Source organism: Amia ocellicauda, chromosome 5 (genome assembly GCF_036373705.1).
Source record: "Amia ocellicauda isolate fAmiCal2 chromosome 5, fAmiCal2.hap1, whole genome shotgun sequence".
Taxonomy (NCBI): domain Eukaryota; kingdom Metazoa; phylum Chordata; class Actinopteri; order Amiiformes; family Amiidae; genus Amia; species Amia ocellicauda.
The window spans coordinates 12,042,447-12,057,995 of NC_089854.1; the positions used below are offsets into that span (position 1 = coordinate 12,042,447).

Here is a 15,549-nt window from a genome sequence, read left to right on the forward strand (position 1 = left end):
CCACAAAACACAATTCCACTGTGCTACTGTCCATCTCAGATGAGACCGAGCCCAGAGAAGTCAGTGTCGCTTCTGGACAGTGTTGATGTATGGCTTCTGCTTTGCATAGTAAAGCCTTAACTTGCATCTGTGAATGCAGCAGTGAATGGTGTTGACTGACAAAGGTTTACCAAAGTATTCCTGAGCCCACGTCAGGATATCCATTACAGACTCATGATGGTTTTTAAGACAGTGACATCTGAGGGATTGGAGATCACGCGCATTCAGAAGTGGTTTTCGGCCTTGCCCTTTCCAATTGAGCAGCATTTCACTTGCTGAAGGCAAAACTGAAGGCAAAGCACCCCAAGAACAAGCAGGAACTAAAGACAGCTGCAGTGCAGGCCTGGCAGAGCATCACCAGGGAAGAAACCCAGCATCTGGTGATGTCTATGGGTTCAGACTTCAGGCAGTCATTGACTGCAAAGGATTTGCAACCAAGTATTGAAACTCACAATTTTATTCATGATTATGTTAGTTTGTCCAAATACTTTTGAGCCCCTAAAACTGGGGGGACCACATGAATGCTTTCAAAAATATACATGTTAATAGATTATTTTTATCAAATAACTAAATGCAAAGTGAATGAACATAAGAAAAATCAAAATCAAATCCATATTTGGTGTGACCACCCTTTGCCTATTTTTGAAAGCATTCTAACTTTACAGCATTTTTTCACACCTGCCTAAAACTTTTGCATAGTACTGTACATCCAAATTGGGAGAACAGTGTAGGAATTACACCCATGTGGTCCCCCCAACTAAAACTTTTGTACAGTACTGTTACTACCCTCAAACTAAAGATGAAAGTCTACACTTTAAAGCACATCTTGATTGTTTCCTTTCAAATCCATTGTGGTGGTGTACAAAATGATGACAATTGTGTCACTATCCAAATATTTATGGACCTAACTGTATATATATATCAATACATTGTCTGAATAAATTAAATATGTCAGTATTGTGTGTGCATGTCAGTATATTTGTCAGTATTGTGTGAGAGTGTGTTAGTAATGTGTGTTTGTGTCTGAGTGTATCAGTATACACACCAGTAGTGTTCATATGCGTGTCAGTATATTATGTCAGTATTGTGTGTGTGTATGTGTGACAGTGTGCTGTGTGTCTGAGTTCCTGTGATCACCGTGTTTTCTAATAGAGCTAAAACGCAAACCACAGACTGAGTGAGGGAGGGGGAATGACACAGAGAGAGAGTTTAGAAAGAAAGCAACCCCGAGGTGACGAGGCGGGTGCACCACATAGGAAGAGCAGCTCTGATGGAGAAGAAAAGAAATGAGAAAGAGACGTGAAACGATGGACCAAATTCTACGATGAGAATTGCAGACAAAACGAGGTTACGTGTGAAGGAGGAGAGGGTGAGAAATAATTGCAACAGAGAAAAAGAGAGAGAGAGAGAGCTATAGAGAGGGAGAGTGAGCGGGAGTAGAGTAGCTTGAAGTGTCAAGCTGAAGACTTGCGGAGAAACATTACAGAAAACCACCAATTGTGAGTACAGAATTCACTGCTCTATAATCCACTGTCACCCCCTGTTCTATTCCCCCTCTCTCTCTCTGTCCTACTGTGAATGTGTTTTATCACTGAGGGATTGTCTGTTGTAGCCCCTCCCTGTCTCTCTTTTGCTCTGTCCATTTCTGTGTCTCTATCTGTCTCTTTCTCTGCCTTTGTCTGTCTGTCTCACTCTATCTCTTCTGTGCTCTACTGTGATTCTTACTGTCCAGCGCCATCTCTCTCTCAAGAACTCTGCCAGTCAGTCAGTCGAAAAGGCAGTAAATCTCTTTATTCTGCCTTAAATGTAAAAAGACATTGATTCAGGGGTGGAATACCTGAGACACAAGTTTCTCGGAACAGGAGACGAATCATCAAGAGTGATATGAATCAGTTAATCGGGTTGATGCAAAGGACAGAGAGAGAGAGAGAAAGAGAGGGAGTTGTGAAATGAGAGGGGGAGGGTTCAAGAAGGTGAGTAGGAGAGAGAGGAAATGTTTGAAAAAAGTGAATAAAAACCAGAGACAGGGGAGGAGAGGGGAAAGCGAGTGAGATGGGGAGAGTGAGGAAGGGAGAGACAGACAGAGCTAGGAGTGATGCAAGGAGGGAGAAAGAGAGGGCCAGCAGGGGGAGCAGGAAACCGTTACACCACAAGCATCTTGTTGCTGTTAGTCAGTCTCTCCTCCTCCTCCTCAATCTCTCATTCTCCCCTTCATCACCTTGCACCCATCATCTCTGCACCTCCCTCTCACTTTCTCTATATCACTGATACACTAACTCACTCACTCACTAACTCTCATAAGCAAATAAGCTCATTCGTTTTGAATAATTGCAGAGTGGCAACAACAGTAGCCAATGGAATTACAACACACATCTGAATGGACCAATCGGATCCCCTAAGCAGGATAGGACACACCCATTGAGCCATAGTCCCACCCCTGCTGGGAGCAATGATGAGGGGATTGGAGGACAGCGTTGAGAAGATCAGCACTGAGAGGTGAGGAAGAGAGCGAGGTCTAATAGAAACTAATTGTGAGTTTCAATCTCTCTGTGCCCTAGTGTCTCTCTTCTGTATCTGTGTGTCTATAAATCTTATTTAAACACAAACCTGTATTTCATAATTACTGGTGTAACTGACTTGTATCAGTTAAGCTGTTGATAGTGAGTTTAATTGTATTGATTGCCTGCAACTGATGGTGAGTGGGATTCCAATGCAGGCGGTGTGAGTGTGTGACTCTGTGTGTCTCTGTGCTGCAGGGCGGCGGGGGGGCTGGAGAACGGGAGCAGAGGGCCAGGGGAGGGTCCACTCTCCTTACTAGATAGACTGAGACTGAGCCGGCCAGCCTGGTGCCCTGGGGACCCCTGGGACAGAGAGAGAGCCAACACAGCCCTGAGGGGCTGCCACACTGGGGTGAGTGCACATTAGTATAAACATAACACAGCTCTCTGTACACACCTGTCCCTATACACCTGTACACCTGAGACACACCTCTCTGAATTCAGCTGCATACCTGTAACACACATGTACACAACTTCACAGATTAATCTATCCTTAACTAAACACTCTCCGGTCAACAAACTTGGAACAACTACAACTGCATTACCCAACCCCCTGAGCTGAGTATGCTGACAGTTACTCAACGCACTTCCTATGCCACTGTGTAATGCTGCTCACTAGAATGTGTTACACACGTTGTTACACAGGATATAGTGCAATGTGATTAGACATAGAGGAATCCAATACAGTTTTGTACATCCACACACACATTCTAAGAGGAGGCTGAAATGCAGAGCACAATGAACAATGATTGAAAGAGTTCAAACATAATTGTGATTGTGATTGTATACAGTGTTGTAATGTGTGGGCGACATCTACACTGAATACCAAGTTCTGATTGGCAGTTGACCAGCTGTCCGCTCTAAGCAGAACAACAAACTCTGATTGGTTGTTCTGTTGGGTTTCGATTGGAGTTTGCGACTGATTTAGCAAATTCCTCAGCCGGCTGAAAACAAAAAATGGCCTTATAATAACAGAGTAAAGGTAAGGTACATATATTTAAACTAACCGCTGTTTTAAGATTCTGAGTCATTTAAGTTGAGCCCTGTGTGTGTAATTGTTAACAACATGAAGTTTATTTTATTATTAAACTTTCAAAAGAATATTTTATTTCCATTAAATAAAAGCAGATTATTTTGTGTGATAGAAATTTTAGATTTCTATTATTTATATATGTGACAGTATTTAGAACAGATCTGATACCAACAAAACTATACTCAGGCTTTTTCCAGATGTGATATTTTATTTTCACTTGCTAGGGTGTACTTTATTTTATTTATATAATATACCTTAATAATTGTTTTACATGTGTATGCCACTTTCTTCTGGCAATAGGGCAAAGTTTAAATTACAAATATTTCAGTGTTGAATCTTGAAACAAAACTAGACAAACTATTTAATGGCCTTGGCCAGTTTGTCTATTTATTTTGTAGACTTTTCTTCCTCTTTTCCACAATTGTATCTCTTTATTTAATGTTCCATTACATTAAAATATGTGGTGTTTAATTTAGTAAACGTTTAGACATAAAAATAATTTAAATCACTTGCATATCCATTGCGATCAATTCTCCATGCCAGATCCTGCCCTGGTCATAGTGACAGACATTGTATGCAAATGTATCGTTCCTGTGCTGCTGCTATAACTAAGCTCTTCATTTCACATTTTGAACTCCCTTTCTGTGAAAACACACCCAGACTGCACACCGCTTATACTGGATGGCAATACTGAATAAATGCATAGGGATATTGGGAAATTAATAACAATATTATGGCAGAACAAAGTAAAAGAAACGGTATGATTGAGACCAAAACCCTCAACCTCTCACGCCCTAATATATATATCTTTTTATGTGTGAGTGTCTGTATTTTTATGTAGGTACAGTGGGATGCACATAGCATATGAAAAGCAGAAGTGTGTGCCTGATTACACACTGATTGGATGGCAGCTGTAGCTGTGTGTGAGGTGCTAAGCCAGTTTGTGTTGTGTGTTACAGCTGAGCAGAGAAATACACAGCAGGGCCTGCATAGCACTGACTCCAATTACACCTAGATAGAGGAAGTACCCATTCACACTTTGAGAAAGAGGGAGGGAGGGAATGTGTGATTTGGTGTAAGTGTGTGTGTGTGTGTGTGTAAATCTGCATTGCATTCATCTTGGAGAATGTATTGCTGTACACTGTTACACTATTTTGTGCTGTCATGTGGCTGTGCAACTGTGTTGTGTGCAGTGTTTCAGGGAGGCAGACAGATGCGGAAGTTGGTATACCTTTTTTTCTCTTCTGTTTTTTCTTTCAAAGTCTTCCTTTTCCTCTTTCATGTTAATCACAAAGCTGTCAGTTAATCATTTATTGCAGAACTGGTTTTCTGAGAAAAAAAAATGCTAGAGGGAGGGAGAGAATGAGAGGGGGTTACAGTCTGCTCTTCTGTCAGTCTGTCAGTGTGCAGTTTGTAGACCTGGGAGAAACACAGAGACAGACAGACAAAGAGCTAGACTGGTAGGTACAGTAAATTATAGTAAATGTCATTCTCTGTCTGGGCACAATGAAACTGGTGGTGTGGGGGCTTTCATTACATCCTTCTCACTTCTCACTGGTGCAGTACCATGTAGTACAGAGCAGTGCACAGCAGTCCAGAGCAGCAAAGCACACTGCGATATAACAGTTGACAGTGCAGTGCAGTATAACACAACAGTGCAGCACAGTTATGTGAAATGCATGATCTGGCATAGCGCAAGCTAACTTACTTTGTAACTTACTAATTATATACAGTATACTGTATATTGCAGTAGTTTAGGATAGTACAGGGTGATACAATACATATGGTACAAAAATTCAGGACATAGTACAATACAGTGCAGTCCAGTTATAAGGGATGCAAATTTTAGATAGATGACTTATAAATGATCGGCTCCAGCTTCCCCGCAACCCTCACCAGGATAAGTAGTTTCGAAAATGGATGGATGGATGGACTTATAAATGGACATCCAAGCAGGAGAATCAGTTTCACAATGCACTTCAAATGCATTTGTTCTCAATGTTTACATAAAAGTACAGTATGTAAACAATCTGCAGGAGAGAGCTATATATATGTCATAATCAGCAGCCTTTATTGATCCACTGCTAGATGATGTTTCAACTTGCTTCGACTTGTTTAAACATTTTCAATTATATCACATACTCTTGTTTGTTCTCCAATCTATGTATTTGTTTTTCTTTATATTCTTGTTATTCCAAGCTTGCATCTTACCATGCTTCTTGGTGGTGTTTGCTGTTTCTGTGTCATTTTTGCATTTAGTGACCAGGTTTTAGAACCATAAGTGAGCACTATTACTTCTTTTAGGTAGATTTCCTTGCAATGGTGTGCTTTCTTCAATTCAAAATGTACTCCATCTCATATATACAGTGAGGGAAAAAAGTATTTGATCCCCTGCTGATTTTGTACGTTTGCCCACTGACAAAGAAATGATCAGTCTATAATTTTAATGGTAGGTGTATTTTAACAATGAGAGACAGAATAACAACAAACAAAATCCAGAAAAACGCATTTCAAAAAGGTTATAAATTGATTTACATGTTAATGAGGGAAATAAGTATTTGACCCCTTCGACTTAGTACTTGGTGGCAAAACCCTTGTTGGCAATCACAGAGGTCAGACGTTTCTTGTAGTTGGCCACCAGGTTTGCACACATCTCAGGAGGGATTTTGTCCCACTCCTCTTTCAGATCCTCTCCAAGTCATTAAGGTTTCGAGGCTGAAATATATATATTTCTTCTATAAGATATCTGTGTGATTTACTGGTAGATGAAACATGTTGACTTCCTCAAGTATCATTTTATCTACTTCCATTGTCTTAGGTTTCACAAAAGTTTCTGAATGTGACTTAGTTTTACTCAAGTTAATTTTATGTTCAATTTTCTTAAAATTTTCCAGGAATTGTGAATTTGAAGCCACAAGTATTCTTTTTTTTTTGCAATGACAATGATGTCATGGGCAAATCGTAAGCTGTTGTAATAAGTTATAAATATGTTTAAGTTTGTCTCAATTCCGTTTTCTTCTTCAAGTGTGTCTTCAGATTGCAGATTGTGTCTGGTCAGTGTCTCTGTGGAGTGTGGTTGTTGATGTGGCATTGTTGTAGATATATTTAATAAGCTTTATTAGTTTACATCAAAAGGGAACATTAATATAGGAACATCAAAAATGCAAAACAGATGCTATAATTAACAGAGTGGAAGAATTCTACAGAAACCCAGACAGCAGTGATGACATCAGCGAACAAGATGAAGAGGAAGAGGTCTCAATGAACACGAGTGATTCCACAAGAAGCAGCTTATTAAAATTAAAAAACACAAGAACAAAGTCCAGATCCTGAAAGAAGCTGGAGAACAAATGGAGAAACTTCTTGCAAAACTAAAACTCTCAGAATGAGTTGGGGAGAGGGAACGCATTAGGTCGGTTGGATTGCCAAGCAGTAAAATACATGCAAGTCCTGGAGCCTAAGGGACAGTGTAATGAGTCAGACACTAACAGGTGGACTCAAGTGCATACTCAACCAGAAGGAAGGCAATGGCAAAAGTACAAAGGGGAGATCCAAAAATCGTATTCAAGAACAGTCCAGCGATAGATCGATTGGGCAGACAGGCAAAACAAGGAGAGCCAAAGGGGAGGTCGTGAGAAGAAAGTGAGAGGTCAGGAACACTAATAGTCAGGCAATATGGGAATGCTTAGAAGTGACTCTGATAAGAGGACAAGACTTAGCAGTAATTGAAGGACAAACGGGATTAAGTGCAGGGCACAGTGGAGACAGAGGAGCTGGTAGGGAGAGGTAGAACCAATGAGGGCAGACGGTTATTGTGACATGTGCACACGGAGAAGTGGAATGATAATTGGATGATAGCTAATTTGGAGAGGGAGACTGCCTAGTATTCGGGTGATGATGATGACTTCAAGTGGAACAGCGGCAGTGTGGAGAGCAGGCCTGACAGACAGGTGATCTGGGAGCCGGCAGTACAGGCCGGGGGCAGTCCGGGACAGGGTCCTCGTACAGACGGGGATCAATGCAGTCGCAGGTTTCAGAACCAAAATAAGGTTGCAAGCTGGGTTATCTTCCAAAGATTGTCTCGGCAAAGAATGACTGTGTCCACGCACATGCTCGTTCTCTTTGCCTGTCCCGCCCTGTCTCGTATCAGAACGGTGAGGCTGAGGCAAGACCGGCAAGGCTTTATAGTGTGGGGCGGCGAAACACTGGTTTCCCCTTGCGTGGGGCGACTGGGGGTTGCAGTTTACCACCTGCTTTGTAGGCCTAGCCTTGAGAAATAAGAAGGTGTGGGCAGAGATGACATGCCCCTCAACCACCCGACCCCAGACCATGATTATTTAGATATATACACACTCACGTACAGAGAGAGTCTTTAATCTGTTGTGGTGTTATGTTTAATTGAATGTGCTTAGACAGAGTCCATTTGAACTTGCATCTGATTTTGAGAGACAGGGTAGAGAAGAAGCATGAGAGAGATAAAAAGATGGGTAAGAGCTCCTCTATCTCTGCTCTCATCTCTCCGCACTCACAAATGGTTCTCACTGATACCAAATAAAGCAAGGCCACTGTCTCTCTCTCTCCCCCTCTCCAGCTGCAGCTCTGTGTGCCTCATAGCTATTTCTGTCAGCCCTGAGTTGTTCTGTCCAGAGACACATGCACGCTCTCACACACTAACACACACATATGCACACACACACACACACACACACACTCTCTGACACACACCCACTCTAATACACACTCATGCAGTCTGTATTATTACGTGGGGACTATAGCTTCCGAAAATGTTCCAGAAGCAAAACAGACACGGACAACTATTGTTTAAGCTGAAGACTGATGAATTTGATCAACTGAATTTGTTGAAATATTTTTTTTAAATATGTAAAGACAATAAACAGCCAAATAGCCTGAGTTTACAAAATGGGGACCTGAGATGAAGATGTGAAATTCTTACAGTGTTTTTACTAAACTGATAACTTAAATTTTACCTTTCTGTCTCTTTGTGCAGTGTTTCCTGGTGCTGTGCAATGCCCCCCCCTCTCTCTCGCTTTTCCTCTGTGTGTCTGTTGGGGGCGACGAGGAGCCTGTAAGAGAATTCCCCATCAAGCACACTGACACAGGTACACAATGACACACCGTGCACTGACAGGTACACAATGATACTGGTAATCAATGATAAACCAACCCACTCTCCTCCCCCGTTCGCTCCCTCAGTGTTTCACCTAGTGGAGTCGCACCTGGGCTTTTCTAACCTGGTTCAGCTGGTGGCGTTCTACACACTGAGCAGGTGAGAGAGCAAGAATATGTTAATTTATTTATTTACTTTTTAATGGATTATTATATGTATCATTTCTGTATTTTACATGCTTAGGCAACATAAAAAACAATAGGTCATGGCAGAAAGGTCATTGGGATTGAATTGAGGGGGAATGGAGACAAGGAATAGAGAGAGAGGAATACAAAGAGGGAATGTAGACCAGGACAGGGAGAGAGAGAGAGGGGTGGGGTTGGGTGTTAGAGATACTCTTGGAATCGTTCACATTGACACTGTCCCTAGTTATATCACTGTTCCCTCCCTCTCTCAGGGACGTGTTGCCGTGCTGTCTCTCCCTCCCCCCAACTCTGCTGTCCCTCAGCGCCGAGCAGACCCTCACCCTCTCCAAGCTGGGGCCCGGTGAGTCTTTCTCTCCCTCCCTGTCTCTCTCCCCTTTTAATTCTGCCCCTCTTCCTCTATGCTTCTCTCTCCCTCTCTGTTGCATTCTGTTCATGTTCTATATCCATTAGGTTACGCTTTCATCTATGAAGTGTTCTATATTGTTCTATATATCCTTTTGTATTGTACTGTGGGTGTGTTATATTGGATTGTTGGGGTTCTATATTGTACTGTGTGTGTTCTATATTGTTTTCTGTCCATTTATTTTCTGTGCTCTCTCTCTCAGAGTTCTGGTTGTGCTCCCCCCCAAGACCACACGTGGAACCCAGTCACATGACCACCCCCCCACTGTACCCCACCAATGAACTTAGCATGTGCTCCATACAGGTGACACACGGATACTTTTATGATTATGATTATTATTATTATTATTATCAGCATTAGCAGTAGTAATATTAGTAGTATCAGCAGTAGTAGGTCATATGACACTGGGCTGGGTTGCAGAGACCTACTTACATAATTCAATTTGATTAATTGGTTAACTGATGTCTAATTGCCTGGGATGCTAATTGGCAGGTGACCTCGGCTGATGGCGCCCTCTGCATCATCAACCCCCTGTTCCTGGAAGAGCACGGAGACGATTGGCTGACTCAGCATTCACCCCCGACAACTAGCCCGTCACTCAGCCCCAGAGCAACCAATCATAGGAGAGAGAGACGGCTGAGCACCACCAGGGCCTGGGGAGGTGCGGGGCTTCGGAACAGGAGAGCTCCCTCATTGGACAAGGAACAGGAGGACACGCCCCCCACAGGTGAAGAAGGAGTCTGTGAGTTTACTTGTGTATTACTAATGATAATGACAATAACAGCAATGATAACGATAATAACAATCATGATCATAATAATAAAATTGATAATGATATACATTTTTATATAAAACGCACCTATCGGTAGTATCATATTCAGTGTCAGTGCAGTTTAATAATGCGCAGCGTATGTGTGTATTAAACATTTTCTCTCCCTCTCTCTCAGCAGTCAGTGTAAAGTCCCCGGTCTCCCCCTCTCCTCCTCCAGTAGTTGTCCTGAGAAGGAAGAGTGACATGGTGAAGAAAGAGGTGATCCCAACGAGCCCTGACCTCTTGACACCGGTAACCCCAGATCCCTCTTTGCTGGGGAGGACCAGGGACTCCAGCGGTGGAGGGGGAATCTCCGACAATAACAGCCCATCCCCCCAGTTCCCCCATCGTGTGTCCTGGATCGAGGATGGGGTGTGGCTCCCCCCGAGCTCGCTGTCGGCCCCCTCTCACCATCCCCACAACCACCACCACCTCTCCGTCTACGAGCTGGACTCCCTGTCAATCAGCAGCACAGAGGAGGACCCCGACAACAACCCTCACCTCCACGGCAGCGCTCCACATCCTTCTCATCATCACACCTCCCAGTCCCGCCTCTCATTGGCTCTGGCCGACAAGGTGCGCAACCGCCTATCTGCTGTGGGCCATGCCATTGGAGGGCTGGTTTCTGCCCAGCAGCGGCTGACCAATCGGGGGATGGAGCTGTGCGAGAGGCGTGGCAGCTGTGCGGCGGGGGGCTTCGGGGAGCAGGTCAGGGCATTCCTGGACGCCATGCTGCATGGAGGGGGTGGCACTCACCCCTCGGGCTCTGAGATGCTGCAGGAGGTTAGGGGGGCTCTGACCGCTCTGAGGGAGGCCCTGCTGGACAGTCCAGAGATACAGGCCGTGCTGGACAGCCTGACGGACACCAACGAAGCGGACCTGGGTGAGAAAGGGAGAACACGCTGCACACCTTACACACACGTATTGCAACAATACCGACACACACACTGTTTCAGAGAACCACACACTGATGCTATCTGACCACACAGACAGAGAGTCAAACCATTTCTGCATTCTTCAGTGAGATACGCACAGACGCACAGTTAAACAACACATACCAGCTGCACACACAAACACACACACACAGACGCACACAAAGACACCCACAGACACACAAACAAATGTACAAGCACAAATGAACAGAAGTGTACACAGACAGAAATGAAAAACTACACTGGCACAGTAATTGCTAATTGCTAACAGCATGCACAGATACACACACACTGACTTGCACACCTGTCAGTACACTGCAATACTCTACTCTCTCTTGTGTTATCGGGTTGTGCTGAAGAAGCTCAGAGTCTTGATGTGGTCAGAGCTGCTATAAAGTACACACTGTCTACAGGAAACGCAGCCACCCCCCCGCCAGGCTCCAGCTGTGAGTGAGAGAGAGATAGAGAGAGAGAGAGGTGGGGGTGAGAGGAAGGAGGGAGGGAGGGAAGGAGTGGCTGGTGAGAGGAGGGAGGGAGAGAGGAGGAAGAGGAGGAGGAGGAGGAGGAGGAAGTGGGGTGTGGTGTTGGTGGTGGTGAAGGAGACAGTGCCATTGGTTGAGAAATGGAACGTGGAATTTTTTTAGTTGCTTGAACGTTGGTGTGCTCTCTTGTCATCTTCATAGTGGAAAAGATGATATAGCGTACATAGACAGACATAGGGTTGTGACACACACCTCTCCCTCTCTCTGCTTTTACATAAAAGCACCCCCCTCACACAGAGACAGCGTGGGGCAAGCTGCTGTGTTCAGCGTTTGTCAGCCCGTCCTCTGTGACTATCAGAGAAACACTCCACAGCCATCATGGCTCTTGCACGGCAGAGACACTTGTTTTGTGGTTGTCGTTTTGTTCTCGGTGTACAAGACCAGAAATTAACAACAAAATAAAGGAACTCAATGTCTTTAGTGAGGAAGAGGGGAGTTTATCTTTCTCCTTGTCCCATCTCTCTCTCTCTCTCTCTCTCTCTCTCTCTCTCTCTGTAGATGCCATGTTGGAGGTCACCATCCACAAGATAGTGCTGAAACCCCTGCGGTCCCATCTGTACACCTGTCTCCGTGAATACCGACTCCGAGATGGCACCCTGCAACGTCTAAACGACAACCAGGAGGTCATGCACGGGAAGAGTATAAAGGAGCTGGGCGGGTCCCCCGGGGTGGGCGTGCCTGATGCAGTCACCATGGAGAGGATCCAGCAGAGGCTAACCGACATGCACAAGTCCTACTCCCCCAGTAAGAAGGTCCAACACCTGTTGAAGATCTGCAAGACCATCTACCAGGCCATGAGCTCTGGCAGCGGTGAGTGACACCCCCTGGGGGACAGAAGGAGGAACTGGTCTTCTCATCCCTCTCTCTCTCTCTGTCTTAGTGCTAGAGCTGCAGGAGTATGTGCAGTGTGTCAGTCAGTGTGTATTAACCCCACGATTTCTCCCCCCTCAGGGGCAGTGCTGGGGGCGGATGACTTCCTGCCCTGCCTGACCTGGGTGCTGCTGGGCAGTGAGCTCTCTCGCCTGCAGCTGGACACTGAGTACATGATGGAGTTGCTGGATCCGGGGCAACTGCAGGGAGAGGGTGAGGAGAGGGGGCAATTATACACACACAAACACTCTGGGGGCAATTATTTAAACACACAAACATACAGTCCTAGTAGCAGTAAGTATTAGCAGGAATTGAACAGATAACATTAGAAGACAATACCAGTACCAGTAGTAATCTTAGCCCCAGTCCCAGTAGCAGTGACGGTGTCTCTTTGTGTTGCAGGGGGGTACTACCTGACGTCTCTCTACGCTGCCCTGTTCCACATCTCCAGCTTCCGCCCCCGACTGGTCACCCGACAAGTCAGCGCGGAGGCTCAGCGCTCCATCAACCAGTGGCATCGCAGGAGGACCCTGCACTACAGCCAGTCTCAGGGCAGGAGGCGGGTGAAAGCTCGGCCAACTCATAGGCAACGCCTGGACGGAGAGCCGGGAAGGGCTGAGGGAGACCAGGGCAAGAGGCGGTCTCTGTCACCGCTGACGACCACGACTGAGGAGGAGGAGGAGGAAGACGAGCGAGGATGTGTAAACAAGGCTAAAGCTGCCACTAATGGACTGGGCGTCCTGCAGGAGCTGGCAGAAGGAGCAGAGAGTCTGGGGAGGGTGGTTGATGAGACTAACAAGGTTATGCAGGTTGACGAGATTAATGAAGTTGGGGATGGAAGTTCTGGTAAAAAGGAGCCACAGAACTATGCCCAATCACAGCACGACCAGCCCGACCAGAACAGGATAACTAATGAGCTGCCTAACGAACCTGCCAGCCAGCCGGAGACGGGTAACGAGAAAAACAAGGACAGGGAGCAAACGGGGCCCCCCCTCACACCGCAGGAAAGGACTGACTTGGGGGTGGGGTTAATGAGCTTGGACTTAACCAGGTCACTAATGAGAGAGTGCACCCCTGAAATGCAGCCCCCCACCAGTGAGGAGGAGGCCTCTGGGGTGCTTTGGGCGAAATTAATGAATTAATTATTTACAGGAAGTCTTGTTACAGAGGGTATCAGCTAACAAAATCAAGAGACCAGGGTGGCCATTAAGGAAGACTGAGCAGAACTACCATGGGCACTGTCATTAATAATAATATTATTAATAATAATTAAAGACATTTGAGTTTTCTGTAAATTTAATAAAAAAAATCAACAGATGTTTGGAGTCAAAGCACTAGGATGTGTGTGTTCTGGTTGTCTGTTTAGTGTGTATGTGGGGGGTTGGGGTATATTTATTTGCCTGTGTGTGTCACTGTGTTTCAGGGTTCCCACGGTCATGGAAAAAACTAGAAAGTCAGGGAAAGAAAAAATATACCTGGAAAGTCATGGAAAAGTCAGGGAAAATGGTGAACAAAAATTGGAACCTGGAAAAGTTAGGGAAAAAAATATTAATATTTCCAAAAAACAAAAACAAAAAATCAAAACAACAACATAAACAACCCTCAAGATCCCTGGTAACATATTGATGTTGTAATATCTCCCCCTAGTTTAATTTCTTCCCCAATATTTTTTTTTACAAAATAATTTTGCAGGAGTGCTTACTATATTTGTTTCTAACTATAAAATCAATTTCATAACACTGAGATGATGAGGGTCGAAATCCACATTTCTGTGTGCGTCTGACATGGAATGACCCACTTACTTTAGTTTTGAATTAATTTGGTAGGGTGGAGAGATTTAGTATTGGCATCAGTTCAGTAACATGCACCTTACACAGAACTATTTACATAGACCTTTAGTAATGGCAGCAGTTAATCTGCGTACAAATATGATGATTATGCACATTATTAATGTTATTTAGCATTGACTGAATATGTCAAACAGGAAAAGATCTTGCGATATAGAAAATGTTTAGTTTGAACTTTACTATTTTTTCCTGGAAAATAATGAAAATTATCCTGGAAAGTCATGGAAAATGGTGTGGGGTACACTATGTGTGTAACTGTGTGCATGTGTGTGTGTGTCGTAGTACTGTGTCAGTGTGTGTTGTTGTAGCTGTTGCATTGTTTTCCTGTGTGAGCTGCGCTTACACCCTGTCACTCATATGGCTGTTGTCACTGAACTCATGCTGCCATCTACCGGACAGGAAAGGTAGCGCATAGCAGTGCAGGCTCTTCTGAGAGGGCGGGACGGACAGCCCGCAGACGCTCCTATTGGATCTTTACGCACAACGGGCAGCTCGTCAGCCAATGCGAAGCGAGAACACAAACGGAGAGGCGAACCCTGTTGTTGCCAACGGCAGGTCTGATTATAATGAGCGAAATACGTTGTTTTTTGTGAAGTCACTTCATGTTTTTGATTTAGATTTTTCGATTTATTAGGATTTTTTAAATAGTCGTAGCGGCAAGAGGCGCCCCCCTGTCTTTCACATCACGCCAGAGTTTATCTAAGCTAGCCTTTGGTTGGTGTATTTGACGGTAAATATTATTAAAATAATGTGTAATATTATTAATAATAAATACTTAAAATATGCATTATATATATATATATATATATATATATATATATATATATATATATATATATATATATATATATATATAAAAAAAATATTACGTGTTTGTCAGTTTGGGATACATAAATTACGTCGAATAAAGCAAATGTTAAAGTGAGTATACCCGAGAACTAGACTTTAAAATAAAAGGCGGGAAAGCTGGTGGTGAGTGCAGTAAACAATACATAATAATAATAATAATAATAATAATAATAATAATAATAATATAACGTGCGTATTCTGGGGGGGAATTTGCACAACAACCTGTATGTGTGTGTTTGTTGTCAGTTCTAGAAAGTTCCGTTGTCACGTAAAATTGGACCGACATATTAGGCCCTCCAGACCCTGGAATTAAAGGGGAGGTTCCTACGGT

The 15,549-nt window shown here is 44.1% G+C and overlaps 1 protein-coding gene across 4 annotated transcripts; it reads left to right on the plus strand.

Annotated features, from left to right (window-relative positions):
- The first annotated feature begins 1,270 nt into the window (after window positions 1-1,270).
- On the plus strand, window positions 1,271-13,848 carry rinl (Ras and Rab interactor-like). Of its 4 annotated transcripts, none has more exons than XM_066703799.1 (12): window positions 1,271-1,538; window positions 2,374-2,535; window positions 2,796-2,949; window positions 8,639-8,750; window positions 8,845-8,917; window positions 9,216-9,304; window positions 9,570-9,670; window positions 9,860-10,109; window positions 10,315-11,061; window positions 12,151-12,462; window positions 12,604-12,735; window positions 12,925-13,848. In XM_066703799.1, exons 2-12 carry the CDS (start codon window positions 2,489-2,491, stop codon window positions 13,662-13,664), a joined length of 2,757 nt encoding a protein of 918 aa, XP_066559896.1. In that variant the 5' UTR covers window positions 1,271-1,538; window positions 2,374-2,488; the 3' UTR covers window positions 13,665-13,848. The 4 variants fall into 4 exon arrangements, with proteins under 4 accessions (XP_066559896.1, XP_066559897.1, XP_066559898.1 ...); XM_066703800.1 differs by having other exon boundaries at window positions 10,318-11,061; XM_066703801.1 differs by having other exon boundaries at window positions 9,860-10,094.
- Window positions 13,849-15,549: the final 1,701 nt, after the last annotated feature.

Bases quoted from the DNA above. Each gene is read 5' to 3' on its own strand.
- rinl (XM_066703799.1), top strand. From the start codon at position 2,489: ATGATGAGGGGATTGGAGGACAGCGTTGAGAAGATCAGCACTGAGAG. The intron at 2,950-8,638 runs GTGAGTGCACAT...CTCTTTGTGCAG, and splicing joins TGAGGGGCTGCCACACTGGG to TGTTTCCTGGTGCTGTGCAA. The intron at 12,736-12,924 runs GTGAGGAGAGGG...TTTGTGTTGCAG, and splicing joins GGGGCAACTGCAGGGAGAGG to GGGGGTACTACCTGACGTCT.